The sequence below is a fragment of the Pezoporus wallicus genome, unplaced genomic scaffold (genome assembly GCF_028554395.1).
Source record: "Pezoporus wallicus isolate ANWC-B61680 ecotype Strahan unplaced genomic scaffold, APGP_CSIRO_Pwel_v1 contig_7265, whole genome shotgun sequence".
Classification (NCBI taxonomy): Eukaryota; Metazoa; Chordata; class Aves; order Psittaciformes; family Psittacidae; genus Pezoporus; species Pezoporus wallicus.
The window spans coordinates 1,164,865-1,185,000 of record NW_026635568.1 but is presented as its reverse complement, the minus strand read 5'-3'; the positions used below and the strand labels follow the sequence as shown (position 1 = coordinate 1,185,000).

General features: G+C 49.0%; 3 protein-coding genes across 7 annotated transcripts in view; 1 reads left to right on the top strand and 2 right to left on the bottom strand.

The window, feature by feature from the left end:
* The window catches only part of GINS1 (GINS complex subunit 1), a 3,198-nt gene extending 431 nt beyond the window's left edge, over window positions 1-2,767 (top strand). Inside the window, exons 3-7 of the mRNA XM_057396922.1 lie at window positions 1-18; window positions 402-492; window positions 1,001-1,117; window positions 1,973-2,047; window positions 2,287-2,767. The exon at window positions 1-18 is cut by the window's left edge and continues 78 nt beyond it. Coding sequence (XP_057252905.1) covers window positions 1-18; window positions 402-492; window positions 1,001-1,117; window positions 1,973-2,047; window positions 2,287-2,355 — 370 coding nt within the window. The 3' untranslated portion in view covers window positions 2,356-2,767. The remainder of the gene's footprint in view (window positions 19-401; window positions 493-1,000; window positions 1,118-1,972; window positions 2,048-2,286) is intronic.
* LOC130592511 (ninein-like protein) lies at window positions 1,499-6,994 on the bottom strand. 3 transcript variants are annotated; one of them, XM_057396921.1, is made up of 6 exons: window positions 6,843-6,994; window positions 5,621-5,833; window positions 4,874-5,079; window positions 4,540-4,780; window positions 3,856-4,065; window positions 1,499-2,026 (listed from the first exon to the last, which is right to left on the bottom strand). In XM_057396921.1, the coding sequence occupies exons 1-4, from the start codon at window positions 6,933-6,935 to the stop codon at window positions 4,753-4,755; spliced, it is 540 nt and encodes a 179-aa protein (XP_057252904.1). In that variant the 5' UTR covers window positions 6,936-6,994; the 3' UTR covers window positions 1,499-2,026; window positions 3,856-4,065; window positions 4,540-4,752. The 3 variants fall into 3 exon arrangements, with proteins under 3 accessions (XP_057252904.1, XP_057252902.1, XP_057252903.1); XM_057396919.1 differs by having other exon boundaries at window positions 4,874-4,990; XM_057396920.1 differs by lacking the exon at window positions 3,856-4,065 and having other exon boundaries at window positions 4,874-4,990.
* Window positions 6,995-7,772: 778 nt separating this feature from the next.
* On the bottom strand, window positions 7,773-19,087 carry LOC130592509 (ninein-like protein). Of its 3 annotated transcripts, XR_008970554.1 has the most exons (11): window positions 18,772-19,087; window positions 18,551-18,688; window positions 18,189-18,327; window positions 17,410-17,520; window positions 16,728-16,817; window positions 14,846-14,942; window positions 14,211-14,350; window positions 12,861-13,186; window positions 9,362-9,469; window positions 9,037-9,226; window positions 8,598-8,667 (listed from the first exon to the last, which is right to left on the bottom strand). XR_008970554.1 is itself a non-coding variant. In XM_057396917.1 (10 exons), exons 1-10 carry the CDS (start codon window positions 18,837-18,839, stop codon window positions 8,583-8,585), a joined length of 1,302 nt encoding a protein of 433 aa, XP_057252900.1. In that variant the 5' UTR covers window positions 18,840-19,087; the 3' UTR covers window positions 7,773-8,582. The 3 variants fall into 3 exon arrangements, 2 of the variants coding, with proteins under 2 accessions (XP_057252900.1, XP_057252901.1); XM_057396917.1 differs by lacking the exon at window positions 9,037-9,226 and having other exon boundaries at window positions 7,773-8,667; XM_057396918.1 differs by lacking the exon at window positions 8,598-8,667 and having other exon boundaries at window positions 8,676-9,226.
* Window positions 19,088-20,136: the final 1,049 nt, after the last annotated feature.

Here is a 20,136-nt window from a genome sequence, read left to right as displayed (position 1 = left end):
CTGCATCCTGGCCTACCTGTGAGTGCGGCGCGGAGCACGGGGGGCTACGGCGGGCCTTCGGGGTCACAGAGCGTCGCTTCTTACCCACTGAGAGGAGACAAGGTCTCGGAGCACTGGGTATTGGGACGCTCGGCTCTGGCGAGCGGTTCCCATGCAGGATGCGGTAGCAGGGCAGCTGCGGGACTGGCTCTCCCAGTGCACATTGTTGGTACCATCAGACGCTGGCCCTGTTTATTCCTGCTCTTTAAACGCTTTAATTACTGGATAGGTCCAAAATCGCATCTTTTAAAGGAAGGTGGGTGGAATGACCTAAGGTTTTGCTCTCTGCTTTGTTGCCTCGGGATATTGCCAAAGTTTGCCTCAGCAAAGATGCTGGGCTTGCCCCTTGTTTCTTCCCCCAGGTACGACCGGTTGCTGCGGATCCGCGCACTGAGGTGGGAGTATGGCAGTGTCCTGCCAAATGCCATCCAGTTTCACATGTCAGCAGAGGAAGTGAGTCAGCCTTGTCTTAAATTCTTCCTCTCCTTCCTTACTCCTCCTGATGGATTATCTATTTAGTAGAATCAAAATAAGGTACAATTCCCCCACTATAAATGTGACACTTAACCTGTCTTCCTGTAAACAACAATATGTTTATTCATTGTCTACGGGTACAACCCCAGACAGATACCAAGTGCAGGTAATGCTTGGCACTTTCAAAGATCAGGTGGAAGATCAAACTCAAAGCCAGCAGAACTTAAGTCTTCCCATGCTGCTCTCAAATGCCATCTCTAGACCAATGTACAAAGATGCTAACATTAGCAGAATGTGTCCTGAATCCAGATTGCTCTCCGTGGCAGTCTTTCCCTTTAGAAAAGCTTGCATTCACCTTTGGCTGGTACAAACATGCTCTGGAACAGTGGTCTGACAGCACAGATAAACTGGGTATCACTCACTGGGGACCTCTCTTTCAGCATTAGCTGTTCAACTTTGCCTGAGGAATCAATGTCAATATATGCAGGTGGAATGGTTCAATCGGTACAAAAAGTCTCTGGCTACCTACATGAAGTCAGTAGGAGGAGAGGAGGGGCTGGACCTTACACAGGACATAAAACCTCCTAAAAGCCTGTACATAGAAGTAAGTGCAAGTGTTTTTTGTTTGTGAACAAACTTTTTGCCCAACTATTGTTTTTTAGAGAATTTCACCCCCATCCCAAGCCATGTTATTGAGCAAAGCCTTCAAGAGCACCAAAGCTTCCACAAGCTTCTACATTTACTCTTTACATTCTGCCTGTCAGCGTTTTACTCCCTCTTCTACTGAGGGCTCAAAGTCTGTTGAAAGATAGCATTTCTAGTCTGAAGGGAATTTGTGTGATAAGGCGAGTGGTCTGAATCCCGATGAGAAGGTTTGTGGCATTTTGCAGAAACTTAACCAAATCTACATCAACTAGAAACCTTGTTCCCATGCTAAGGAATGTTAATTGGTTTTCTTTGTTATTTTAAATGGACTTTGACAAACGAAACTATAAATCTTTTTATACAATTGATAGAACAAAGCAAGAGCATGTGAAACATCAAAGTCAGTAGCTGAAGTGCTCTACTCTGATGTTCTCTTCAAAAGAAGATGTAGTGGCTATAAACCTGCTCCTTAAGAGTTTCACAGTTTTTCTGGTATGTGTGTGGAGAAGTTCTGGAAATGCTGCTGCTTCCTACATTGTGTCTCTTGCTGCTCTTCCTCTAGTCTCTGGAGGACTGGGCGCGCTGGTGCTTCTTGATCCAGGCAGAGGCAGGAAGAGAACATCAGGTAGAGTCTATAGAGCATGGAATCAGTCCAGTTGTGCATTTCCAGATCTGCTCCATGTTGAGGATCCAGCAGGCAGATAGGAATGTGTCCATACTTACAGTTCTGGGGCATGTGTTTTAAGTCAGCAGTGATGCCTGGTGTTTTCTGTGGGAGATCTGATGATCCGAGAGCTGCATTTCTGCTTTGTAGGTGCGGTGTTTAAAAGACTATGGAGAGTTTGAGATCGATGACGGTACCACGATCCTGTTGAAGAAGAATAGCCAGGTACCCATGTCAAGAGTGTGTGGTCCTTTCTCTTCCTTCCCTTTCACTCCCATGACATCCCTCTGCTTACCCCAGCTTCACAGCATGTCTCCTTGCACATGCTGCAAGCTGTCTGTGTGGCCCAGCTCTGATCTGGTACCACAATGCAGTGAGCACACAGCACAACAGAGCTGGTTGTGTGCAGTGACAGATCCACTCTGCCTGGGTTGCAAGAAAAGTCTGTCTGTGTTTCCATGCAGCACTTCTTACCCCGCTGGAAATGTGAGCAGTTAATCAGACAAGGAGTCCTTGAGCATGTTCTTTCATAAGCATGCAGGACAGAAGGGACAACCTTTGCTTGCCCACAGTGGGGACTCAACTCTGGTATGTGCAGGACTTCAGATACCTTTCCATTTCTGCAGTGCACACCCTGCGACTCCTCTTCGATACCTGACACGAAGATCAGCCCTGAGTTTATAAAGTATGCAAACCACACTGGCTGGCTCTTCTTGACCACAGTGCATCCTGGTAGTGTAACCATCCTGGGAATCCAGCACAGTGGGGGTGGCACTGGGGGGTGAGGGGAGTCTATCCAAGGCCCTCAGCTACAAGCAGGTTTTATGAATGCATTTTTGTCTAGAGCAGTTCTTTGTTCACACTGTGCATGTAAGACACCAACCAGGTGGGCTCCAGAAGGCAGGACAGCTCCAAGATTGCAAAATAAAAATGGCTTCATCTTCAGTTGAGTGTTTTTCAAGAGTTAACATTGTTTGTTTAAACACTCTGACCTGGTTCTCTGGCCCAACCCATCTGGACCTTGCAGGTTGATGCTTAACTGGTTATTTAGGTGTCTCAGTGCAGCTGCTCTTCCAAGTGTCAGATGAGGCTGCATAAGCTTCTTTCTAAGATACACATGAAGCCTTGACTCTCACCAAAAGCCTATAAATGTTTCTTAAGGTGCTGAGTGAATGAGCACTGGCTGCAGTTTGGGTCATGGGCCTCACCATGGTTTCACCCAGCACACCTGGGCTGTGCTTGTGTTCCTCTGGGAAGAATCACATTCTCCAGAGCACAATCTGGCAGGGTATAGGGATTATTTGGAGTAGGGATGGATAAGGGAGAGGATTATAAGGCTTTTACTTAGCACAAAGTCAGAGCAAGGCTAAAGAACCGCTCTCCCTGGTGTTCCTAATGGAGCTGTTCGCTCTTGAGTAGTGGCTGAGAGGTAACACTTCCAAAAACATAAGCCCTAGGTAAGACTCGAGTCTCAGCATTCATCCACCAGGGAGAAAAAACAGTCTTAGATCAAGGAAGCCTTAGTCAGCCTCCACCCACCTCCTGTTACTGTCCCAGGGCCTGGGAACCCCTCTGCCCTGGCATGCTGGGACTTAAAAGCAGTGGCTGAGTTTCAGCTCAGCCTATTTGTCCCTTTTTATTCTTGAACTACCAGCAACAGCTTAAGCTATTTTTAAGCCCTCTTCTTTGTATTAACTTTGTCCAGCTTTGCTACCCTGATCCAGACAGGCTTGTGTAGTCTGTCTTGTACAGTGGTCTCCATAGTCCCCAAAACCCTGGGAGTCCTTTCACAGCTAGTGGCAACCACAGCACCCGTGTAAATACCCTCTGCTCTGCACAGAGCAAGGCAGGGCACTGGTGACAATGATCCAGAGGGCAACACTATGGGCAGATAAAAAATTTGGGCATTTGCTAATGTGAATGCTTGAATGCTTGACTTTGTGACCTTTTATACAACTTATTTTGGCAAGAGCAGTGCTCACTGCCAGTGTGTGAGGGCCAACAAAGAAGGCAAGATGATGCAGTTCACTTACCATGTCTTCTGGTATCCTTTGAAGGAGGGCAGTGCTCCTGATGATGGGTCACCAGCCCTGCCCCAAGCCTTGAAGGTTCAAAATGAAAGAAGGCTTTTCCCTCAGCCCTTCTGATCTGTTCACCGCAGAGGCAACAATCTGGCATCAGGTTGGTTTTGATCGTAGGCTCAGGCTTTAGGAGGGCCAGAGTTTCCTAAAGCCCAAGAGAAGCTGTAGGGAATAAAAGTTTAACAACAGCTGAAATACAGAGCAGATGGAGATGGCAGGAGGTACTGCAATACTGCAGACATTTTAATGCCACAATCCAGATTTCCTGTTTGGAGAAAGCCAAATGCAAGAACTTGCAAGCTTTCCTGCCCTGGCTTTTCAGCTGCAACAGCATGGCCCCAACAGCAGCCTTCCATAGAGAGAGAGCTTTTGCACCACCACTCAACCTGCTGGCAGAGCGCAGGCAGCTCCTGTGGGATGGCTGCCCTTAGGCAGACCTGAGTTACAACAGCACACTGCCACTGAGAAAGGCACAAACGCTGCTGCTTTCAGTAGGAAAATTCAGCCATCCACAGGATCAATTTCTTTAAATGACTCTGTCTGGTTTCTTCATTTTCTACTTTCTACCCAGGAAAATCCTGGCAAGACCAGAGAGGAAAAGGCTTATTTCCCAACCTAGACATATCTTTTCCATACCTGACAAACCCTGGCCAGGACCAGGGGCAAGGCTGCCACAGCACGTGCCCTATCACCCACTCAAAGATGCTGGTGTGATTTTTCCAATGACCTGCTTCAGAGCTGAGGCTTGCTCCTCCAACAGCTGGTTCTTCTCCTCAGTACTCTTCTGCTTCAGCTCAGCTGCCTGCAGGGCCATTGCAACCCCCCTGTTCTCTTCACAGAGTTCTTCAATCAGCAGGTTGTTCCTGGAGAGTTGGGACTACAGCAAGGACAGAAGGCTAAAGGTTCACCGTCCCCATGCTGGGGTCCCAGCCAGGCAGGAACACGCAGTGCTAACCCCTCTTCCACTTACCTGGGCATCTTTAAGCTGAGCTGCTCTCTCTGCCAGCACAGCTTCAGTACTCCTGAGGTTGTGCTCCAGCGCCTCTGCCTGATCCATAGCTGCCTGCAGCTGACGCTCATGTTCCTCCTGCAGCAGGCAACAAAGACTAATGGGTTGTTCCCAGGCAATCCAGGACTATCCATTTCCCCAGGGCCCTGCTCAGAGATCCTCACACTCTGAAGAAGAGCATGAGGGGATCACTGGGTCATGTCCAGAAAAGCCGAAGAAGAGACATAGTTTCCTTGGATACAGTTTTTGTGTCTGCTCATTTTAATTCCTTAGGTTACAATTTCCTCCCTTTGCTCAGGTTAGTGCAATTGAATTACACTGTCCTGAAACAAAACACAAACTCACAAAACCCCAACACCTTGTTGCCCAGTGCTCTTGAGACAAAACCACAGCACTATATGCAGGCTACATCTCCACATACAGGGCTCAAACTTTCCCCAGCTTGAGTCAACAGAGTGTCTGCCTGGTAACTCCTGCTCCTCAAGCACAAGGTACCTAGCCTGGGGTAGGTGGATTAGAGAGGGGAGGGTTCCTGTTTGAGTGCAGGGCTGTGACTACATTCATGAAGAATGAAAACTGCAGATGCACGTTGAAGATAAAGTGCATTTTCCACATAGGCTTTGATATACCCAAACCTCTGGTGGCTTCCAGGCTGGGAGTGCTCCCACCCTATTACCCTTGACTGAGTTCCCGCAATTCCCTGCTTACCTGAGTCCTGAGCAGCTGCCTGCATGTCTGCTCAGCCTGCCGGTGGAGGTTTTCCTGGAGCTGCTGAGCCTTGCATTGCTCTGCTCTCAAGCTGGTTTGCAGCTCCTCAAAATGTTTCCTTGGCACCATGTTGTTCATCTGGGCTTTGACCTGCTGCAACTGCAGAGCATGCCGAGTCTGGGCCAGGCTCAGGCTTGCTTTGGCTTCTAAAAGCTGCAACACAGAAAGGCCAATAGCCGATTACAGCCGTTTGCCAGCAATGGGACAGGCACAGGGTGTGCTGAAGGTGAGGGAGAGGTTGGGAAGCACCCTCAGCCTCCACTTGGCTCTCATGCCAACATGGCCACAGCAGAGCAGCAGGACTGTGGAAGTGGTGTGTGCTGGGCAAGCCTACAAAGCCAGAATGGAGAGCACTGAGAGCTGCAGGAGAAACAGACACCCCTTGCTGAAGGATGCTCCCCTTGCTGAGCAGCAAGAAGCAGGAGTTACTGGTGGGATCCTCTGGGAGGGAGTCCTAGCTTCAAGTGCTGCAATGGCAGGAAGCAGAGGGGGCTGCTCGCTTGCATTTGTTCTTAGATATATCACAGGCAAACTGGGCTTCAATCGCTGCCTGTACATCATGCCCTCTGCTTCCTGCCACTAGCAAAAGGGGAAGCAAGTTTGGTCCACCTTTGCTCTAGGAGTGGCTGGCACAAGCTGTACTCTGGAAAGCCAGTCCCTGAGCCTTTTCCCAGGGTAGAAAGCAGGAGAGGGATATTAATACATTTTGAGGTTTCTCACATTGGCTTTCCTCTGTCCTAGTGGTCCTTGTTTGCCTGCTGTGACTTCCCCCACCTCAGACATGGCCTGCCTGGCCCTGTCATCCCTGCCTGATCCTGCCACCCCTCTCGTTCCTCTGTCAGCTGAGCCATGGGGAAACCACAGCTCCTGGCACTCCCAAATGAGCCACCTTCACTCAGCCTCCATCTCCTCTGCCCAGCCAGCCTGCACAGGACAAGGACAGAGGAAACAAGGTTAGCTGCAAGTAAGGACTTATCCCAAGCTGCACCTGAACTTGCTTCAGACATATCTGAGTGGGAGGGTGAGTCCTTTGTCCCCCACAGAAAGGAAGAGGACCCTCTTTTCTGCTAGGGAAGGTGTCCAATACAGTCCTGAGATGGACAATACCAACATCACAAGGACAGCTCAGCAGCCACCCTGTCACCAACTGAATGACAGTCACCTTCTCTTGCGAGGCCTTGAGCTGCTGTTGAAGCAGCTCCATCTCCATCCAACATGCTGCATGCTGCTGGTGGTGCTCCAGCCTTGCAGTCATCTCTGCGTCTCGTAGCCGCTCAGCCTCTGCAAGCCTCTGGCTCCAGAATGGGATGGTGTCAGGGCACTGAACACCATGGCCAGCCTGGTGTTCAGTGACTTCACAGCCCAGTCGACACATCCTTACGTTCAGGTGGGAGATCTCCCTGCTGCTCTTCTCACTCTGGAAAAGATTGAGGAAAAAGAAACCAATTCATGCACAGAGGGTTGGGGTGGGGTGAGAGGCAGCAGAGACTTAACCTGTGCCATACTCTCCCCACTGTGTTTCCACTCAGGAACACAGCTGTTGCTGCAAGGCTTTGTGGACACTCAGGACAAGAGTCCTCATTTCCCAGCCTGGCCAAAGCAGCACAACATTCAAGGTGAGAAATTCCTCAACGGATGGAAGCTCTGGAGGAAGTCACTGGGGGATGTCACTTAGGACAAGGGATACTCCCCCTCTGCTCTTGTGAGACCCCCCCCTGCAGTGCTGCATCCAGCTCTGTGGGTAACAGCACAAGAGAGACGTGGACCTCCTCAAGCAAGTCCAGAGGAGGCCACAGAGATGCTCCACGGGCTGGAGCACCTCTGATACAGAAACTGGCTGAGAGTTGGGCTTGTTCAACCTGGAGAAGAGAAGGCTCCGAGCAGCTTCTAGTGCCTAAAGGGGCCAACAAGAAATCTGGAGAGGGACCTTTTACAAGGGGGATAGTGACAGGTCTAGCAGAAGGTGTCCCTGCCTGCGGCAGGGTGTTGGAACTAAAATGACCTTTAAGGTCCCTTCCAACCCAAATCATTCTGTGATTTCATGATGTTAAATAGAAATACTTAGACTGGAAACAATACAGTATAAATGGACACGTGCATGTGTGAAAGTACCAGATGAAGGAGCAGAGTGAGGGTTACAAGAGCAGTGTGCATCAACACTAAAGGGTATCCACCCCTTAGACATTGCTCCTAGGACACTATCCCTAGCAGTAATGCTGAGCAACGTGCTGTTTCTGCCTCATGCTCTGACCAGACCACTGCACAGGTAACATGTCAGGAGAAAATCTGCATCTAACAGCAGGGCAGCAACACAACCTACACCCCATTCCTCTGCTAGCATCCCAGGAAAACAGGCAACCCAGAGAGCGTTGCCCCAAAGGAGAAAAATCAAACAACAGGCAGCAGGCTTGTGGCTGATAATTAATAGAAGATGTAACCAGCAAGGGCCAGCAAAAGCCACACTGTTGCAGCTGAAGGCCCCAGAGAGTACAAGACATGTCCAAAAAACAGGTTGTGGTTCCCAGGCATGAGGAATGGGATGAGGAATGAACAGCCTGCAACCCTTGTCCATGTTACACACAAGGAATCCTGGCCAGGGCTTGTGTGCACACATGTCCAAGGGCTTGTTAGCATGCATGTTTGCGGCTGGGAGTGAGCAAAACCTCTAGGAGGAAGAGTGCAAGTAGGTAAAGAGAACCTCATTAAAGATTTTGTAGTAACACCTTCTGTAAGACCTTCACTGGATTTTGTCACCCAAATTGTCTCTACTTGACAAGCTATAAAATGAAGTTGGCTTTTCAAAGCAAGACTGGGTTTGAACCTTTGAAACAAACATTCCCATTCTCTATAAGCACATTTAGGCTTTGTCCTCCTAAATCCCTCAGCCAAGAGCCTGTCAGTGTTAACGGCTTCTTACCAACGCTGTTAACTCTGGTATTTCAGCCAGTTCCTCCAACTTCTCTCTGCCCAACTCACTCCTGTGCTTCCTGTCAGGGAGAGGAAAATTATGAGCTTCAAGCCAGAAAGAAGGAAACCATGTCCCCCCAGGGAAGGGCCTCGTTCTGGGGAGCCACATGTCTGGTTTTGGTTTGCAAGAGGAAGCAAAGACAGGCCATAACAAATATGGTCCTGAACTGATTCATCAGTGGGTCAGGTGTCTCTGCTCCAACAGGTCAGTCAGCCCAACCCAGGGCAGACAGCTGGGGACACCCAAAGTCCTGCAGCACTCTCGGAGACCTAAAAATCAGGGGATGAAGAACAGTAGGAGAGCCATCTTAGCCAAGTCTTGGGACTATCCACACCAGAAACATGGCTCTCCTTGGATTTATGGTTCAGTGGGTGACCTTAGTACCTACCTCAAGCTTCCTAAGGCAGCAGCAGGCCAACATGCTTGTGTAGTGAAGAAGCCCATAGTTTCCTCCATCAGCATACCTATCCCCACAGCCTTCCCCAAACCCAGCTCTGGTTCCTGTGCTCTGACCTCCTCAAACCTGTCCCAGCACTGGCTGGCTGCTTTTAAGTGAGCAAAGGGTGTGAGAGTGCTGGCTTGCTCAGAAACAAGAAAATAAAAGGCAGGAACAAGTCATCTGAAATCTGGTAAATGCACCTGAGTGGCTGTTCCTTTTATGTGCATCAGCTCTCCGCCCATTTGCAGCTTCCTACAGCTGGCTCCTCTCTTACCCATTGTGTTCGCTGCCCTTCTCCTTTGCCAGCCTCAGCTCTTGCTGAAGTCTCCCAAGCTGACTTTTCAGCACACTGTTCTCCTCCAGCAGCTGGCACAGCTCTTCCCTGCAGGGAGAGACAGCAGTGTGAGAACACCATGCAAAAGCCCAGTTTGATCTTGGCATTCTACACTGGCTCCCTGCTCCATCCCCATTTGACTTGCAAGGACAGCAGAAACTAAAGAAACCTGAGAAACAACCATCCAATAACTCATGCAAAATGTGAGGACCATCAAGAGACTGGCAGAGAAGGAGTAGGTCTTCAAGAAAAGGGAAATAAATGTGAATAAGGACAAAAAGCATCAGACCCTCAATTTGTTTGGCTTCCAGGTGACTGAAATTATTTTGCAAGCCTGCCAAGTAGAAACTAAGAGATCTGGCTCATTAAGACACACCAAGACTTCACTAAGGATAACCAGGTGGTTAAGTCCAACCATTCAACTGCAACAAAGCCACATCTGGATAAGTCAGCTTGCTTATGCAGCCTTTGTGATTTTACACTGCTGGATGTAACAGCTATGACCCCAAAGCCAAGGCAGCCTCTGTGCCTCCTTATCCTTCCATCCCTACTGGTATCCCAGTCTCTCATGAGGCCATGAATACTGGAACTTGTGGGTAGGAAGCTCAGTCCTGTGTCAATCAGACAGTCATATCTAACAGCTACTGCTAAACCCCATACAGGACCCAAATTCCGCAGGGAAAAGTGCAGGAGAATGGACTGCCCATCGTGGACAGCACTGCAGTTTGTGGGGTTGCATGTAGTTACTGTAGTGTTACTGTAGTGACAGGACAAGGGGTAATGGGTTCAAACTTAAACAGGGGAAGTTTAGACTGGATATAAGGAAGAAATTCTTTCCTGTTAGGGTGGTGAGGCATGGGAATGGGTTGCCCAGACAGGCTGTGAATGCTCCATCCCTGGCAGCATTCAAGGCCAGGTTGGACAAAGCCTTGGGTGACATGGTTTAGTGTGAGGTGTCCCTGCCCATGGCAGGGGGGTTGGAACTAGATGATCTTAAGGTCCTTTCCAACCATAACTATTCTATGATTCTATGTGTGAAGCAGAGGAGCTGAATGGGGAAGTTCTTCCTCTCTTGTACAAGAGGGAGCACACAGACTGTGAGCTGCTTGCTCCCCCTGCTTGGCAGGGTGCTCCTCACAGCAGCTGCTTTAAAAGTCAGTTTCACATCAGGATTCACATGCTGTGCTTCCCGTGGCAGCTCCAGCAACCCACAGACAGCAGTACAAGGCAGAGGAGACAAATGCACAGCCAGCTACAGCCGCGCTATCACATCCCAGCTCTCTGACCACACTCCCGTGGTTAGTAAAAGGCATGCGGGGGACAGCAAGAACATAGCTGCTGCTAGAGAGTGTCAAGAGAGAACACAGCTGCTGTTAAGAGTGTCTTTGGACAATCATGTTGTTAAGCAGCTTCACGTTTCACAAGGCATCTGCTTTTCTTCAGCAGCAGCACAGTTCTGCAAACCTGCTACTCTCTTGAGCTCTGGGTCATTTTCCAAGCAGTGCACATGTTTCAGCTACATCAGCTCCAGTTTCACCCCTTTCCTTTCCTTTTTCAGCTCAATTTTGACAGCCTGAATGTCATGTTTCTTTCTATGCTGCTGTGCCACTCTGCCTCGCAGGGCTGTTTTCCCTCTTGTTGCCCTTCAGATCAAGTCTATGTCCTAACATACTGCTTTTGTATGCTGTGTGAAGGCAGACATTTAACTTTGCTCTCTCTGCCTCCTTCCCAAGCACATTCCCTTGTCTATCAAGATTTCATTTCTCCTTGACAAAAGCTTTCTGCTTTGGCTCCAGCTTCTAGATTGAGCAGGCCATTCACTGCAACAGATGTCCGCACTGCTCCATCCATCACAGTGTTTTTTATTTCTTTCCTGTTCCTTTGGTGCTAAAGTTGCAACAGGCAGCAGACTTTGGTCCACCTGCTCATCTGAGCCTTGGGGATGCACTCCTTTTTCCCCAGAGGGCAGCCCTCCAGACACCTTGTCCCTTCAAGTACCTGAGCCGTGAGCCCCATGATTGCTGCATTATTCTGATTTCATCTCGGTGCTTTTTTTCTCTTTTTCTTCTCAGCAGCCAGCATCTCACACATCTTAACTTGCTCATTAACCTTCTCTTCCAATTTTAGCTGCCTCTTCTTCCACAGAGACCATGTCCTTTTCCTTTCGCTTCCATTGCTGCCTCTCCTGGGCTCCTGAGGTCCTAGCCTTGCAGCCTTTATCATTGGGAAATCACCTCTCACACCAATGCTGCTGCTACAGAGCCTTACAGCTGTTGTTACACAGCCATACACTCCATAACAGCTCTTGATCATGCTCAACCTCTGCATCTTTCCAAAACATAAAAGCCGTTTTGCTGACCTGGATTTGATAACACAGCTTGAAGAGCTCAGCCAGCTTCAGAACATACTTTTGCTGGAGAAGCAATGAGAAGTTTTCTTTAGGTTGCAAAGTCAAGGCAATTACTTAAACATTACAGAAAGTTCCCACACCACTTTGAGAAGTTCTACACTTCTCACTCATCCATCAGATGTTTTCCAACAACTCTGAAAGCTCCCTACTACAGCCAGTCCCTCCACCAGTCAGCAGAGATGGTGGTAACACAGCTCAAATGCCTTGTATTCCTGTTATTTGGGTTTGTTCCCCTGGTCTGACACAACCTTCAGTGAAGTCACCTCCTTTCTCCCACACCTACCCCGTATCTCAGCTCCTCATCCCTAAAACAGGGATAATGACTTAGTAAAACCCTCTGCTTGGTGATTGCCAAAGGGGACTCTGCTCCTGAAGGGACGTACACCAGCGAAGAGACATGAGGAAAGCCTAAGGGTAGTGGTGGGGTGTGCTGGGAAGCAAGAGGGGGCAGGCATGGACAGGGAAGTTTCCTGTCCAATTCTCCTTCAGTCTCCTCTGCAAGGCCATCCTGGCTCCCTGGGGAGTTTGCAGAACTAGCACCAAAAGCACAAGAAGAGAAAGATGAACAGCCATTTAGTGACAACCTTACACTCCCACAAGCCAGTCTGTTTTGCTATAAAGAGAAATTTAAGCTATTTTTTGCTGCTTTAAAGACAGCCAGTTGCGATGATCTAGCAAGTAGGTGCAAGTTTGCTGAAGGACCAAGAAAGAGAAGAAATACTAAGAAAACGCTGATGAAAGCTCTCACTCCTCCCACTGTTTTGAGGTACAATCTTTGGTGGGCACTGCCTCTGACGCAAGCTTGTGGAACATGCAGGGAAACTTAAGTCTTGAAATATCAAACATTCACTTAAGGTGAGTTCAGACACCGCATTTCAAACAGCTGCAGCCCTGCAATACTGTCCAAATTTTCTTCCAAATTAAAGCAGTTATCCATCCCCAGGAGGAATCAGCCCAACCTACTCTGGTATGAGCAGGGGATGCACTTCTAGTCTCCCTCTTAGCCAGAGAAAGAGATCAATACTGGACCTCAGGCTCTCTCTCTCCCTGCGCCATGTCCTCAGCTCTCCTCCCTCCTGGTCCAGCTGCTGCCCTGGATGGTAAATGTCTTCAGTGTGCTGCTGTCCCACCCTGGACTGCTCCACCTCAAACCTCTCCTCCAGCTCCACGCTGCACACACATTTTTTCTCTTTCAGGTGATCAATTACAGCCCAGTACTTTGCAACTGTTTCTTCCAGGTCTCTTTTCTGGTCTTCCATCTTGCGTATCTCAGTCCTGAAGCTTTCCTCACTGTCCTTCTTCTCACTCTCAAAGTTTTTCCTCATTAACTTGATTTTCTCCTCGTAATAGTTTATCTGTTGGGAGAAGACAGGATTTGGGTATTAGCACCGTAATCCTGAGAGCTCCCCTCTCCTCCAATAGCTCTGCTCAGATTAATCTCTTGATCCCTCTCAACAGGGGACACTCTTCAGGCAGTTCTAGGCCCTACTGAACGTAGAGCAATAACCAAGTCTCACACAGCAGCCTCTAATAAGCAGATATTGGTGGTCCCTGGCTTTTCCCAACAACCTTCTCCCTTCTCCTTTTTCTGCAAGGGACCACAGAGAGGAGAAGGGAGACGTGAGGGCATCATCTGCCTCTGCTCCTCATATTCCTCCTCCACCCCCCAGAGTGGTTCCTTGTCAAGATGTGTAGCTGCTACTCCCCAAGGCTTCCCTGTACATGCTGGAAACTCCAGGATCTGATCAGCACAAAGGCAGGACTACAAAGTGGGCAGATCTGCAAACAGCTTTGTGTGCCTTGAACTCTGCATCACCTGTGGCAGTCTAGGATTCACTCTTGTAGTGCTGCAGTGGAAACCCAGCAAGCATCCCTGACCTCCCAGTTCAGCAGCAAAAGCAGGAGTGAAAGTGGAAACAGGCCTCTCACATGAGCGCTCACTGCTGTCTAGAACCCAGTGTGGCTGGGCTCACACTGTCAACTTAGGCAAGCTGGTTAAAAGTGTGCTGCAAGCCCAGGGAGACAGGGCTCTAATACCCACCATGCTCCCAGGAGACACCCATCTGCTTCACATCTTAGTCCTGCCACTGGTTTTACTGTGACACCAACACTGAGTAATCTCTGGCTCCCCATAAAGAGCAAGACCCACACAAGTATTTTGCAGGATGACAGAGATTTCCACAAAGCCTTTGCCAGCCAGTGAGGGCTTCAAATCCTCCTACCAGCTAAGAGAAGCACATGCTCCCAGCAGAGAGACAAGGTACCAGTCTGCTCCCCAGCCTGAAATCTCCAGCAGACACCCCATCAGCCAAGCTGTAGCAGGGTGCTTGCCAAGCAGTTGTGCCAAGAAGTCAGGAAATTTCCCCCCACTCCCCTCACCTTCATTTCCAGCTGCACCTTCAGGTCCCGCATCTGCTCTTGGAGCTGCTCCACTGAGAGTGATGTCTCTGTGCACACAGAAGTGGGATGCAGAGGGCTGGGATGGTGGCACACAGGAGAGGAGTCCTGTGAGGACAGGCCTACAAGACAAGACAGGCTGTCCTGATCAGGATGGATGCAACTTCATCTAGTCAAGCTCATACAACCCCAAAAGACAGAGATCTCCCATCTACCTAGCAACCAGTCTCAGGGCTGCCTGCTGACCCTTTGGGCCAGAAGGTTTTTTCCTAATGCTCAACCTAACCTCACAACCCACAGTGTGGGGCTACTTCCTCTTCATCATACTGTGTTTCTTCAACATTCATCACAGTGAAAATCTTCCTGTTCACTCCCAGCTGCCTAGTCCACAGGTCACCATCACCAGCCTTCGAGATGGAAGAGTCTCCTTTCCCTGATCTCCCTCCTCCTCACCACCCATTATCCCCTTCTTCCCTCCCATGGCTGCCCAATACGAGAACTGGCAGCAGCAGCTCAGGCAGAACAAACCACCACACACACCCATGGAAACTCCAATGTGGAGAGGACCTTGTCCTTGCTGAGAAGATGGAGAGGCATCAAACCCTCCTCCATTTTACCTCCTGCTGGCAGCCCTCTCTCAGCCCTGCTCTCCTGTAGTTGGAGATACAGCCTTTCCAGCTCCCTTCGCAGCAATCCATTCTGGTCCCACAGCACCTGAAGCAGAGACTGATGCAGCTACAAAGCTCCCCAGGGCTGCAGGGGGCTGAGCACCCATGACTTCCAACAGCCATGTGTACTCAGAGGATCTTGCAGCATGAAGTGCATAGTCCCCTCACCAGCACAGTCAGAATTAGGCAGAAGAATTTTCTTCCTCCCCCAACAGGCAGAAATGAGAGATTTTTGAAAAGACAGAAAAAAAATACAAGCCCATATGATTGTGACTACCATCATTACACAATGTAAAGCACGAAGAGCCACAAGCAAATGCCCCTGCATGCAAAATCACACAAAACCATGGGTTTCTGCAGACACCTCAGAAGGCTGAACCTCCTGAGACCCCTCCTCATCTAAACACAACCAGTGCTAGTGAACAACACACAAGAAACACCATGACCTCAGTATAACCCCTTACATAGACCAGAGGTTTGTGCTACATTCTCAAGACATTCCTGTGGGTATCTGGGCTAGCCAACAAGCATTACTGTATGCAGACAAAGCAAGAGCAGTATTTGCAGTAAGACAAGTCCAACAGGGCTCAGGAAGGGAACATTTCCAGGCTCTGAATGTTCCACTTTGAGCAGACGTCAAATTATATCCCATATGCTGCCACCCAGGAAAATGATGGAGACTGAACTACGATACTTCCAAAGATCCCCATTAATAAATATTATTGAGCAGATCTAGACAAATGCAAACCCAGCTTGTTTAAACAGGAGAGCAGAGGAGGAGGGGGGCTAACAGCATCCAACAAGGATAAATCTGTTCCTCCATCAGCATTCTCACAGGCAACTCTGGGGCTGCTCAATGGGAGGAAAAATTGCAGCACAGAGCATCTTCAACCCTCTGGTGCCACCTGGAGCAATGTTGCACTGGGTAGTGCTCCAGCATGTTTGCCTTTAATTACAGCTTCAAGAGTCTGCTGCACCCATGAAATGGCTTCGCTGAAACTGCAGATTTCTGCCCCTGCTGCGGGGATTTGGTAACTCGTCGTCTCTAATCAGTGGTGCTCCCCAGTCACACACAGGACTTGGAAACACGGGCAGTGCAATGAGCACAGGACTCAGGAGTCGAGGCACAGAGCATCCAGCAACTCAAAACATGCAAGATACAGAAGAGAAGAGAAGGGAAATGGAGGCGGTGCTGACTTCCCCAAAAGCCCAAAGCTCTGGGCAGGGGCACAGCACCCTGCATAAAGTACAATACACACAACACCAATGCCTGGGCCACACACATACACCAGGTGTGTGCTCAGGACAAGCTCACCTTGACTCTCTAGCAGAGCCCAGCAGCAACAATTTTTGTGGGGGTTGTTAAAATGTGGGCCAAAGGGAAGAAGGGAAAAACAAAAAGATAGAATTTAGCTGACAACATGCTTTCCACAGAGGGAGAACAGCTTTCTCCTTGCATTTGAGAAGAAATGCAAGAGCCCATGGTGGTCTGTCCTCATACACAGAGCTACACTGTTCCCAAACAATAAGCCTGTGGCTACAGCATGGCAGGAAAGGAAGAATTTACAATCCAGCCCTACTTCCCCCTGCCAGTATACCAGGAAGGTATACCTCCATACCCCACGGAGGGCTGCAGGAGAAGGAGACAGGCTGCTTTACTGGGGGCACTGCTGTGTCCTGCCTCCTGGCAAAGGACTCTGAGCAAAACAGGAGGTATCACCCCTCTGCACTCTGATCAGAGCTGCCTCCTTCCTCTCCCCCAAGCCAAGGGACGTGCTGATGGGAGCTGTGCTTTCAACAACAGCTCCGCTGGAGAGCTGCCCATCTGTACCTGGCATTGTTGCTCGTACTCCAGGACAATCTCTGCGAAGCACTCACTCTGGTTCAGGAGCTCTGGACTGTGGGACCCCACCTGGCCCAGCTGCACAAGCACAGGGAAACATCATCAAGGGAATGAACACCTCTCCAACTGGAGAGCCATAAGCTCACAGTGCTACACCCTACATAGATTCAGTGGAGGGGTTCATATGGACACCTGTGGGACGGGTTAGATGCAGAAAGATATGAGATACCAAACTGCAGGCAGCCAGCCTTCCCAAACTGCCTAACAAGATCATAGATGCATTTCTCTCCCCAGATCCATTTTACCAGGTGCCTTTCTGGAGTGGAAGACACTAAAAGTAACCACTTACATCAATACTTGTGAAAAAGAAATATTTTCTTTTCTGGAACCCAAACTCTGAAGTCCTTCATTTGAAGACTGCAGATTAGTAGAATTTTCTGCAATTGCAAACTTTGCTAAGCCTTTTTCTTTTTTTTTTCAAGCTTCAAAAGGCCTAAGTTAAAAGTCAGTATTTTTTCTTTCCCACTTGCCATTAATGTGCAGGAGAGTTTGAAGATGGGAAGACCATAACAACTGACCCAAAATACACAAGTTTTCACAGATAAAGGCCAATCTTTTGATGAGTTCCTCTAAAGTTCCTATTTAACTGCAATAGGGAAAGAAAGGTTACCTTGTCTTTCACAACAAAGTTTAGTTGTTTCTGCAACTCCAACATCAGCTTCTCAGAGGCTGCCAGTTTCTCAGTCATCTCCGTGACCTTGTTTTGCAGCTCTATGTTCTCCTGCAGACAAAAGGGAGAAGATTTTTGGGATATTGTGGGTCCTCACATTGCAGGAAGGGTTCACCAGCCACGGGACTTCATGAGGAAGCTGTAAAACAATTGGCATGTAAAACACAGCACAGCTCCCAAGAGATCCTGCTTCAGCCAGCATGCTGCTGACACACACCACATGGGCTGATGTTTGGTTTATCTCCAAAAGACAGACATAGGAGTGGGTTTTGCAGAGTAAGAGCTTACAGCCCCACAGGCTCATCTCCACCTCTACTTCACAAAACTATGCTTTCCCCACAGCCAACAAAGGCAACAAGTTCTGAGCTGTCTCCATCTGTACTTGTACATTGAACAGCACTGGGAAAATGCCAGGCACATGGACAGTATCCCATTCGCTTTTGGCATGGTCCCTGGCACAATTTTAGCCTCAGCCACCAGGTGTTCAGGTGTTGGCAAGGGCCAAACCACTCCTGACAGACAACATGGGTGTTTAATAATGTCATGGGAAGGGAAAAAGTTCTGTATTTAAATCAATAGTATGGATGTTTCTGATGATGTTTCTGCATAAAACTTCTTCCTTCCCAGCAAGAGCAACACAAACGATTCATCTTTATCAGCACCTCTGCTCTGCCTCCTCTGAAGAAGTGAAGATGTTTCACCATGGCCATTCTACTTACCTTCATGGTGTGGTTCAGTCTCCCTTGCCAGCTGGCCTCTGTGCCCCGGAAGAGCTGTGTATCAGCCTCCAGCTTTGCTTGGTGACTGACTGCTTGCTGCAAAAGCAGGTCTTTTGCCTCTGTTTCTGCTTGAAAATCCCTGGGGGGAAAAAGCAACAAGGCTGGGGCACCTGGAGTGTGATCTCAGATGGCCACAAGGTCCAGACACCCCCCCTCAGTAGACGGTATGGGGCTTCAGGGACTTCTTTCTCTGTCGCTGACACAATGGCAAAACAATTGGGAGATTCATAAAGAGAAGGGAGGGAGAGGCTGCAAGGAACAAGAAAACATTTTCACTGCTCCACCAAAAGGACCCCTCCTACCTGAGCTTGCTCTGGGTGTGCTCGAGAGCAACGTACTGCTTATCCAGCTCCCTGCCAAGCCGCAGGCAGCGTCTCTCCGCTTTCTGCAAGTCCAGCCTCGCCTTGTCCCTCTCCCTGGCAACCTGCCTCACCTGGATCCTGCAGGCATGGTGAGCAGTGCATTAAGAAACATCTCAGGCACCCCAGAGAAGGCCTGTTTTTACAGGGAGTAACACCCTTACTTGAGGCATTGCAGTTTGTATCTGTAGGACATGAGAGCTGCACACTGAAGCCCACTCCTGGAAACCATGAGTGTGTTGTCCAACGCTGCAGGCAGCTCTGCCAGGCTCACCTGCTCCTCCACGTGCTACTCAGCCTCTGCAAGGACAGCACAGCCTGAAATCACTCTCTCCCTCTAACAGTGCAAGAGGACTTCTTTTGTTACACCATTTCACCACCCTCCAGTCTTTCAGAGATCTCCCTCCCATCTCACAGACAGGCTTAGATCACATTTACCCCCGATTTTCCCCAGCCCTAGGGTGGCCAAATCCTGCCACCCCATCACAAACCAGACTGGAAGTGCTTCATCCACCCTGTCTGCCTGTTTGCTGAAAGACCTTGCTGCTCACTTCACCCACCAAGACAGCACCAGAGACCTTGAGGATCTCCTCTAAGTTCTTCCAGGGCTCACATTGGAATAAGATCAGGCTTTGCAAACCTAGTGCTGATGCTAGAAGGATGCACTGTTTCCCTGTGTATTCTCCTCTGAGGAAGAAAGTAGCAGAGGTAAGTCAGTGGGGCAAAACTGGTAGAGAAAAACTGACAGCTTTGGATACTGAAAGGAACCCCATCAGTACTAGAAAATGCTCTAGAAACAACCCCAAGCTGCCAGGAAGATATCCTGAGCTGCCTTTAAAGAAGCCATAGGGAACAGTTTGGCAGGCACAGACCATGTGCTTTTATCTCCCTGCTAAGCAATGAAAACTCAGTATCCAGAAGAAAGCCCAACATGGAACATGAGAAGGTCTTGTGAAAACTGTCAGATTGGGATTGCCAGACAACATTCTGTTTGCTCCAGAAGATAAATTCGGGCTGAGATCAGCTTCAAAGGTAAATGAGATTCAGCCAAGCGGAACTGAAAAGCAGAACCCAGGAAGCCAATACAGAATTGGCGACATCTCCCAAGGGCACTGATTTCATACTAGGCTTGAAGAAACCTGTCTTCAGAGAACTCTTACCTCAAAGTATTTAGCCAAAAGAACATGAAACAATTTTTTTTTTAATTTTTCGGGTTTTTTTTAACAGTTTTGCTCAGGACCCTGTATGGAGCTGACCTGGCTGGCAGGGTGATGACAGCCAACCCACAGCACATTCCAGAGTCATAGATCATAGAACCATAAAATCAACTGGGTTGGAAAAGGCCTTTAAGATCATTAGTCCAACCGTTACCCTAGCACTGCCAAGGCCACCACTAAACCATGTCAATGAGTGCCTCATCTACAGTTTTTGAACACTTTCAGGGATGATGATTCCACCACTGCCCTGAGTAGCCTGTTCCAATGCCTGAGCACCTTTTCTGAGAAAAATTTTTCCTACTACCCAATCTA

Excerpts from the sequence above, each read along its gene's own strand:
- LOC130592511 (XM_057396919.1), bottom strand. The coding sequence starts at position 6,935 with ATGACTGCAAGGCTGGAGCACCACCAGCAGCATGCAGCATGTTGGATG. Across the intron at positions 5,834-6,842 it reads TCAAGGCCTCGCAAGAGAAG|CTTTTAGAAGCCAAAGCAAG; the intron begins GTGACTGTCATT and ends TCTGTGTTGCAG. Across the intron at positions 4,781-4,873 it reads CTCAGCTTAAAGATGCCCAG|TCCCAACTCTCCAGGAACAA; the intron begins GTAAGTGGAAGA and ends TCCTTGCTGTAG.
- LOC130592509 (XM_057396917.1), bottom strand. The coding sequence starts at position 18,839 with ATGGTTTCCAGGAGTGGGCTTCAGTGTGCAGCTCTCATGTCCTACAGA. Across the intron at positions 18,328-18,550 it reads CACACCCAGAGCAAGCTCAG|GGATTTTCAAGCAGAAACAG; the intron begins GTAGGAGGGGTC and ends TTTTCCCCCCAG. Across the intron at positions 17,521-18,188 it reads GACTGAACCACACCATGAAG|GAGAACATAGAGCTGCAAAA; the intron begins GTAAGTAGAATG and ends TTTTGTCTGCAG.